Here is a 9,760-nt window from a genome sequence, read left to right as displayed (position 1 = left end):
TACATAATATGCTGTGACAAAAGTTGATGAAATTGCTTCCAAAGAGATCCAGAAAAATGTGGGACAACTATATTGAAGTGAATGGATAGGCAAAGTTTTAGAGAAAACATTGTCTGGACTCCCCATGACAATTAGGGGTGGGCATGAACTGGCTCATGAACTAAAGTTCTTGATTAATTTTGGCTGGTTCGTGGTTTGCAAAGTGAAGTTGGTGACAGGTCACCCAGCACAAACTTTCCACGAACTTTCAAGCTGTCTGCGGAGGATCGTTCCAGTTCATGAATGGATACATTTCCAGACTGTCTCCACTCAATCTAAATGTTTACCCAACTTCAAAGCAACAGGGGGGTGGAACTTGGAGTAACATGTAGAAGAGCATCTGGGAGAGGTCCCCTGCAACTTTGATGTCTCTAGCTTGCTCTACACTCCTGAACCTCCTGAACCTGTACCTTTCAAAATGACCACCTCTCACCCCTGACCTGAATAGCCTAGGCTAGCCTGATCTTGTCAGATCTCAGAAGCTGAGCAGGGTCAGCCTTAGTTAGTATCATGACACAGAGGCAGGCAATTGCAAACCACCTCTGAAATGTCTCCTGCCTTCAAAACAAGACTAGCTCGCCACCTAGTGGGGCACAATGCTAAAAGAGCTAGAGCTTCTGGCTGCCAGATCTCCTGGCTATTCTACATGCAATGCCATATGATAACTATTATTATTACCACCTCTAAATGACAGGTGATCATTTTGACAGGTGCAGATTCAGGAGGTTCAGGAGTGTGTAAAATAGATCCTGTGCAAGCTAGAGACATCAATCTCACATACTTTCTCTGGCTGACTCTCCTCTACCTGTCCTCCAAGTTTGGCGAGGATGGGATTTACAGGGTCCAAGTTACAGCCTTCCAAAGAAGGTGGCCCCAGGCAAGTGCTTTCTGGGGGCACCTTCTTTGGGGGGCATAACTCAGTCCTGGTAAAAAAAAAAAGTCACCAAACTTGGAGGGCAGGTAGAGGAGTTTTAGCTAGAGATTCTCTGTGAGTTTCGTGTGTCTAGCTTGCTGGGGGGGGGCTCTTCTACAAGGTCAAAAACCTTATGAACCAAATCAGTTTCTTTGTGAGCTAAAAGTTTGTGCTGGTTCATGATTCTCGAACCAGGCACACCACAGACCATGAATTGAACCACATTTCCCCAGTTTGTGCCCATCCCTAATAAAAATGCTGTGAATGAACAGTGACACTTCCCCCACAAACAGCTTGTATGGAAGCAACCACCTTTCCTTCACTCATGGGGAAGACTCCCCAGCACAAGGGAAATGGCATCATGTCCCAAGATTTCTGTCATATCCCCCCAACTGGATTTCACTTTTGGATTCAGAAACTTGCAGGTACTTCCTTCAGAAGAAGTGAGTAGTGACTCATAAACTCTCATACCCTGCCACAAATTTTGATAGGATGCATTCAGATGGGCAGCTAATCCCACCATTATGCCAGTTTGAAATTTGTCCTGATCCTTTTAATCCATCGTAGCACGACCAGACATCCCCCTAGTGGTGCCTCCATTGTGGATTGTCTAGACTGAAGGAGGCATGCGCGGTGGGTTTTTTAAAAAAATGGCGCCCACTCAGAATGGTCTGATGTCTGAGGATTGTGCACTGGTGGAACAATCAGACAGGTGAAAGTCCGCAGTTGTCCCGCAGGTAACCAAAAACCCCAGATTTAAAGTGCTATCTTTTAAGTACGGCTCCGAAGCGCAGCAAAACGGGATGCCCACGGAAGAGGGACATTTCCCAGATGTTTGTGTCTGGACATTACCTTTAGATCCGTGAGGCAATCATGCCTCATGCGGATCTAAAGAGCTGTCTGATCGGACTCTTAGTCTTGAAGCTGCTACTGGACTCTTGCTCTTTTATTTCTTTGTTTACCCCCCCCCCCATTTTATTTTATTTTATTTCTTTGTTCACCCCCCCTGAAAACGATAGATAATACAACCATGCCCATACTAATTTGAGGTTAAAACATTAAGATTATAGTAAAATTACTGTATCAAGTAGATGGTGGTTGCAATTCTAATTGTGGCACCACCTTGCAGAGGGGAGGCAAGGGGTGAGAGTGCCGGCCAGATGGGTGCCATCACTGTCCTCAACCAAAAGGCTGGAGGAACATCTCTGCCTTGCAGCTCCTGTGGAACTGCATTAAGCCCCGCAGGGCACAGATGTTACTCAGCAGAGAGTTCCACCAGGTTGGGGCCAGGGCACTAAAAGCCCTGGCCCTGGTTGAAAACAACCAGATGTCTCTCAGGCCGGGGACCACACGTAAGTTCTTATCTGCAGAGCGTAATGCTCTTCAGGGGTATACCAGGAGTGGCGGTCCCAAAGATATGTGGGTCCCAGACTGGTGAGGGCCTTAAAGGTAGCACTAAAATTTTAAAACTCATCCAGTGCTCCACTGGTAGCCAGTGCAGCTCACACAGCACAGGTTGAATGTGCGCCGTTCACAGGGTTCCACTGTGTTCTGGACCAGCTGGAGTTTCTGTCAGTCTCAAGGGTAGCCCTCATACAGCAAATTACAGTAGCCTAATCTAACGGTGAAGGTTGTGTGGATTACTGTGGCTAGGTCAGGGCGGGATGGGTAGGGAGCCAGTTGCCTGACCTGGCATAGATGAAAGAACTACAAAGCAATTACACATTACACATTAATACACAAGCAATTAATACACAAACATTGGAATTGTCTTCACCTGTTGAATGTTAGTTATAGTGTTGCTGTAAGTACTTACTTGTTGAATGCCAATTGTACCTATTTCTGAAAATATTGATATCTACACTTGTTGTTGGAAGCATTGGAATTTATATTGTCTTTACCTGTTGTATGTTTGCTTACTATTTACCTGTTGGACATCTGTATAAAATTTGTATTTTGAATTTTGAATACTGATATTACAGACATTGTTCCTTTTGGTTTATTTTTAGCTATTTTTGCATAGTATTTTTCTTGTTTGTAGCTTGTAATGGAAAGAACGCTAGTCTGGCAACATTTGTGATACAGGCCTCCACTGATAAGGAGGCATCCAGAATAACACCCAGGCTCCTGACACCACCCCAAACCTGAACCCTCCCTACCCAGCCACAGAAACTCTGTCTTAGCAGGATTCAGTCTTAGTTGGCTCTGTTTCAACCACCCCACCACAGCCTCCAGCCCCCCAGCCAAAATTGTTGGGGTATATCACAGGAAGTGGAATACACAATATAAGATGCAACCAACAAATACTGTGTATTGGAAACACAATACAAATGCAATAAATATTATGGAATTGTATAAAGTATATTACAACTAATTTGACAAATAAGACATCAGCCTCAGTTCATATAATTTACAAATTAATTAGAAGAACAAAGGTTGTACAAAATAGGAAAATAAACTGTGACTTATAAAAAGTCAACAGATGTCCTGTCACAAAACATTACACCTAAACTCCTAGGGGAAAAGTTTAAACACGGTCCATACAAATTGTGTCCCACAGGTAGTCCAGTAAACGCCACAGCATCAGTCCGCGTCTTCCTTCGGTCCATGCCATCTTTACAGGCAAGCTAGCTCACTGAAAGCCACATTTCACCAAAGCTTGATCATAAAAGACCTTTTGAGAATCTGAAGAAGCTTTGGCAACTGTGAGGGATCAAACAAGGCTTTTTTCTGATTTATGCAGGATTTTTTTGCCAGAAGGCCTTGTTGTTTACCCAGGAAGTAAGATTTATGACAAGGCCATTTCATCCACCATATCTGCTTCTCACATCTTCCAGGCACCTGTGCTTCTGCCCAGGGATTTCTTGAGTGCTATTTGGACATCCTTGTTTCTCAAGCTGTAAACGACAGGATTCAGCAATGGAGTCACTAGTGTGTATGTGACAGAGATAAACATGTCCTCCGTCAACGTGTCTCTGGATTGGGGCCTGAGGTAAACAACAGAAGCACAGCCAAAGTGCATGACCACCACAATGAGATGAGAGGCACACGTTGAAAAAGCCTTGTGCTTGCCCTCTGCTGTGGGGATTTTCAGTATCGTATTTAAGATTAGAATATATGAGAGAAGGATCAGAAGGAATGAGAAAGCTCCCACTAAAATACAAAAAAGAAAAATGAGAATTTCTCCTATATAATTGCGGGCACAGGCCAGCTGAAGTAAAGGTGCTATATCACAAAGGTAATGAATGATTTTGTTTGGCCCACAATATGGCAAGGTAAACACAGAAAATGAATAGATTGCTGAAATTAGAAAACTACCTATTACTGAAAAGACCACCAGTTTAGTACAGAGTCTTTGATTCATCAGAATTGGATAATGTAAAGGTTTACATATGCACAGATATCGGTCATATCCCATCACTGTGAGAAGCAGACAGTTTGTACAAGCAAAGCCCAAAAATGTGTACATCTGAATCATGCAACCAATGAATGAAATAGTTGCCTTTTCTTTTAGAAGATTTACAAGCATGTTGGGGGTGATAGTGAAAGTGTAGCAGATTTCTGAACTGGAGTACATGGCAAGGAAGAAATACATGGGGGTGTGGAGGCTGGACTCGTGCCTTATTGTCATGATGATGATGATATTTCCAGCCAAAATAGCCAAGTACATAATGGAGAACACCATAAACAGCGGGACCTGCAGGTCTGGGAAACCGGAAAATCCAATCAGGATGAATTCCCTCACCATGCTTTGATTTACTTGATTCACTGATGTGGCATCTGGAAAGAAACCATTACACTCTTACAAATTTGAAACAGTGGTATTCAATTGAGACTTTATTTCAGTGAAAATCAGTTTCCTACAAGCCACATTTGACTCGGACGTAATACCAGCAGTGTTCCCTCTATGCTGTGCATATGAGCAGCCGCTCAGTAACACAGGAAGCCCCACTCAACAGCAAAACTGGAGCTACGTAGGGTCTTGCACTGCCCATTGCTCCTTGTTTATGGGAAACTGAAGACAAAAAACTGTAGATATAAAACCGGGGTGGGGGGGGGAGGGAACCTTCAATTAGGATCTATGAAAAACCCATTATACTTATATGAAGGAAGTAAATGTTTTATAAGGATTCCAAAACTTTTTAACAAAAATGTAAATTCAAAGTAAGCACTTAGATAAGTACTGTAAACGTTATTCATACATAGCGTTCCCTCCAGATACGCCCAAGCTTAGACTTTGAAAAGACTGTAGGTTCCAGCGACTCCCTTCACGCAATGGCTACCTGCAGGATATCACGTTCCGCCGGAGGCTTCTTCAAAAGTAGAACCCAATAGTCATTCCATTTAGGAAGAAACTCACAAAATACGGCATGTAGCTCCAATAATCTTATGAAAGCTCAAAGCATTTTAAGATTACAGCAGTTATATTCTGCTCAGAACATGAACTGCTCTGCTCAACAGCAGAAAAAATTAGAGGGAACATTGACTACCAGTAGTTCTTCAGCGTACTGCTGCCAGCTGTGGCCCCAGCCCCATGTTTCTGGTTGATGAGCAAGACCTTTGCCCAGTAGAGCTCATGACTGGCAATTGGTTACTAACTTGGACAGTTGCTGTCAAGGAATGGGTAGGTTGTGAGCACTCTTGAGGTCTAGTCTTCATGCTTGGGATGGAAGCAAATGTGGATCTATGTCTGGACGAATACATTATAAAAATGTCATAAATAGCTATTAATTGAAAGAGGGAAATAGACAAAAAAAAAGTTTTTATTGGGGTTTAATAAGGCAGTTTTTAATTGGGATTTGCCTCTAATTCAGTCATGTATACTTTGGTGGCATGGAGCTGTCTGTTTGATCTGAAAACAGAATCACTTTTTCGAAGCAAAAATAATTTTTATACAAGACCAGAGCCAACAAATCCAGCCGAAAATGCTTGAGTGTATGCCTAATTTCATTATAGGGTTGATTTGTACAACAAATCATATTATAGGGTTGATTTGTATAACAAATCATTATACAAATGATTTGTATAACAAATCATTATACAAATGATTTGTATAACAAATCAACACCCAGAGTAATAGCATAATAGCATATCCTCTGCACACAGCTTCTATACGTGTATAAAATAAGAGGTGTCCTCAGTTTAAGATACTGATCGTTTTTAGGATATGGTATTGACCCTTAATTTGAAACCTGAATTTTGTCTCTTAAATTGTATCAATATCATAATTAGTGATCCAAGAAAGGTACTGCTTTATGCTTGCCAGGCAAATTAGAATGGTTCTTAAAGATGTGGGGATTGCTATCAATAGCCAAAACTAATAGCAATACAGAATCCTGAGAATACTTTAGATGACAAAAATTGGCAACAATCGGCTGCATTAAAAAAAAAAAAGACTTATACTGTTGGAAATCAATGGATAGGAAAGGAATAACTATGAGTATGTGCATTCTCTTCCCTCATTTGTGTTTCATATGTGAACGAGAGGCACTGTTTTCTCTGGATAGTGATTCTGATTATGTATTTTAATGGGGGGGGGGGACAATTAAATTAATAGCATTTGTATCTTCCTCCACACACCAACATCGCTACTTGGTGTATAAAATGTGTGGCAATGTGTGGCAGACAGCCCCAAAAGGGATTTAACAAAACTAGAATCTGGGGTGAATCCTTAATCAAAAAATCTCCAGTAGACTAAGAAATATAATACATAATATGCTTATATCGGATAAGATAGTCTTGAAGAAATTACTGCTTGATGAAATACTAGCAGTCACTAGATTGACAGCTAGGTTCTGTGCCCAGGTGATTAAACAGAAGAATAGTTTAAACAGGAGCTTGACTTTCTGATTTTGAGGCTCCAATGACCATATGTATATAACTTTATTAATATATATTATTGTTGGATTAGTTCAATTATAAACTGGATGTACATTTTAATAGTATATTTATGGCAGATTCGTATTGTATCCTATTTCTGTCTCCTGTTGTCTCCTATTGTATTGTATCCTATTTTTATCTGGTTTATGACTAACAATAAAACAACAAGCAACACCCTGCCACAAATTTCGTAGGTTTTTTTTTTTAAGGAAAAAAAAGTTTTATTTTTTTCTAGCACTTATATATGGAAAAATTCCATAATGGCAAAGTAATACAAAACAAAGTAATACAAAACAGAGGAAGTAAGCTGCATCCCAAAAATACATTTACGAAAAGGTCTTAAGGCTCCTTTGCCCCATTGTGTTTTTGAAAAATGAAGCAAAGAGATGGTTAACTGACTTTCCTGATTTTGCTGCAAGAGCAATTCAATCACCTATTTCCAGAAAAATATTTATTCCTCAGTGGGTTCATACTATACTCCTCTATGCATTGCTTTGCTTTCTCTACTGCCATACTCTGCTAATGGGGAATGCTGGTAGAAAATGCTCAGCCTAAGCAAATAGGCTGGGACCCTATTTGTTCTGCTCAAGGATGCTACACAGAACTTCAGCATTGCCCTTCTCTCCTGCTCTTGCAAGTTTCAGCCCTTATGCAGCTGCTTTTTGAAGTCTCTGCAAGGCTCATGGCTGTGGCTTTGCTCTTGCTAATACAATAGGCTTGCTTGAAGATGAACAAGACTTACCTGGACACAAACTCTAAATGCCAACAATAATTCATGGGCTCACCTTCCCAAGAACATCTCCTGTGCAACTCACACTGGAGTGAAGGGAAGCTCCACTAGTGCCCTCCCAGTATCTGGCCCAACTTTTCTCCAGTTCAATACAGACTGAACCAGAGCCCTTCCCAGCTCACATAGTCCTGACCTGAATTCAAAAATAATGACACCTGGGAAGAATTAAGTCATGTTATCAATTTGTAAACAGAAGACCCTAACTGTGCATTTTCACAGAATCATTATAAATCATTTTGGAAAAGTGTGTCTAAGCCAGTTTTTTGAAGCCCACTAGTTAATAATTACTATAAGAAAAGACTAATTTAAAGCACACATGATAACTGAAGTTCATACCAACAACTTTTTGGAATCATCATTAACATTTAGGAATCTTGTCAGTCTAGAAGGTGATACTGAACCCAAATACAACTGAAAGCAATACCCCCCCCCCCCCCCCCCCCCGAATATACATGTACAAAGTCTAGCATTTTGAAATGCTTTGCATTGGGAATTATGTAATAAAGGAAGAAGCTGGGAAACAACAAACTTTAAACACAAATCTGTAACAAGGCAACAAATCTCCTCTGCATTCTCGAAAATGCTGTTAATGCATTGCAAATACATGTAAAATCTGAGCATATTTTGTATGCATTAACAAATTCTAACAGCTAGATTGCAGTCTTTGCAAAAAGGCAATATAAAAATTCTGCATGGCTAACACGTGTTTAGTGCAGCTTTCTTCAACTTTCCCACTGTAAGCAACCAGACAGTTACAACAAACAAAATGCTTCACGCACAGATGTGCTTTCCACCTGGGTATCAGACACAAGTGCTGTTAGAAAAAACTAACAGCCTGGATACACTGTTTATCCAATGAGGAAAGAGTCAGACGTAATCCAGTGGCCTTTATAAAAAATCTAGTTAAATGTAGCAAAGCAAAATACCATAGACATTCATCTACAGAATTTTCAGTGCAGCACTAATAAGACACTGAACTTACATAGATAACTGAGTAGCCCTCTGAATGCAGCTTTTTACTAATACCCATCAGCCCATTTTTGTTCCCCCTTGTCCAAAGCTCTTCCTTTCCCTTTCTCCCACTTAACACATTCCTTTTCAGTTTATTAACAACCCATTTTAGTAAGCAAATCTTGCCTCCTAGGTTAGGAATGCAAGCATACTGGATCATTGGAGGAGGGCCACACATCAGGATAAGAACATCATCTGCTGGCAGAGGCATGTGGTTCTTGATCATCTCTTGATTCACAAACCCTTGGCTGTAATTCCAATCTGGTGGGATCATCTTTGTCCTTCACAACAGCTCGGATGAGCTGCAGCATTGGTGTAATTCCTGTCCCACCTGTGATCATCCCAACATACTTTGCATATTTAATTACTGGTTCAGACTTTGTCTGGTCGAATGGCAAATACTCCTTTCCCCTTGTACATGAGTAGTCCACTGGGCCCACGGAAATCAATTGTGTCCCCTATCTTTAAGTGTTCCAAGTACTGGGACATTTTTCCTCCTTCAGGGAATTTTGGATTAACACCTTTGAAATAAATCTTTACAAGAAGATCCACATAACCTTTGTCATCATCGCTGGTGTGTAGGGTCTGATTACAAGATTCCCATCAATCCTCGCAGAAAGGTAAATATGCTGCCCAACAGGAAGGCCTAGAATATGCTCTGGACTTGGAAGGGCAAAACGAAATCTTCTTGCATCATGGCTAATTTCCTCTTTGTCAATCAGCCTTAATGGATATTTCACATCTGGACTCTCCAGGGTAATGGCTGGCTGAGACTTCTGGAAAAGTCTGGCGATCAAACTGTACACAAACCATACTGGATAGACCACAATTCTTCCTAAGGTGCTCAGCTGGGCCCCCATAACTCGCTCGGGCTGCCCAGACCAAGAAACTGGCCACGTTTCCAGCCCAATTCCAGCCCAACAGGCTGGCGCCTTACTGCCCGCTTGCCCTTGTGGAACACATCGCCTCCAAATTTCGTAGTCTTTAAGGTGCTCCTGGACTCTTGCTGTTTTCTGCTGCTACAGGCTAACATGGCTACTCATCTTGTTGAACCATGTCCTTATGGAAAATTAAATATCTCATATGAGGTCCCTGTTAATTAACATGAAACTGAAATCTCCAGACAG

The 9,760-nt window shown here is 41.2% G+C and overlaps 1 protein-coding gene and 1 pseudogene across 1 annotated transcript; both read right to left on the bottom strand.

Moving 5' to 3' along the window:
- Window positions 1-3,776: 3,776 nt before the first annotated feature.
- Window positions 3,777-8,652, bottom strand: LOC107109666 (olfactory receptor 10R2-like). Its single transcript, XM_015410336.1, has 2 exons — window positions 8,649-8,652; window positions 3,777-4,732 (listed from the first exon to the last, which is right to left on the bottom strand). Exons 1-2 carry the CDS (start codon window positions 8,650-8,652, stop codon window positions 3,777-3,779), a joined length of 960 nt encoding a protein of 319 aa, XP_015265822.1.
- A 172-nt stretch (window positions 8,653-8,824) lies between these two features.
- Window positions 8,825-9,493, bottom strand: LOC107109665 (annotated as a pseudogene).
- Window positions 9,494-9,760: the final 267 nt, after the last annotated feature.

The sequence above is a fragment of the Gekko japonicus genome, unplaced genomic scaffold, assembly GCF_001447785.1.
Source record: "Gekko japonicus isolate JY-2015 unplaced genomic scaffold, Gekko_japonicus_V1.1 scaffold1546, whole genome shotgun sequence".
In the NCBI taxonomy this organism is placed as follows: Eukaryota; Metazoa; Chordata; class Lepidosauria; order Squamata; family Gekkonidae; genus Gekko; species Gekko japonicus.
Note: the sequence above shows the minus strand (reverse complement) of the source record. Positions and strands in the feature narration are given on the sequence as shown.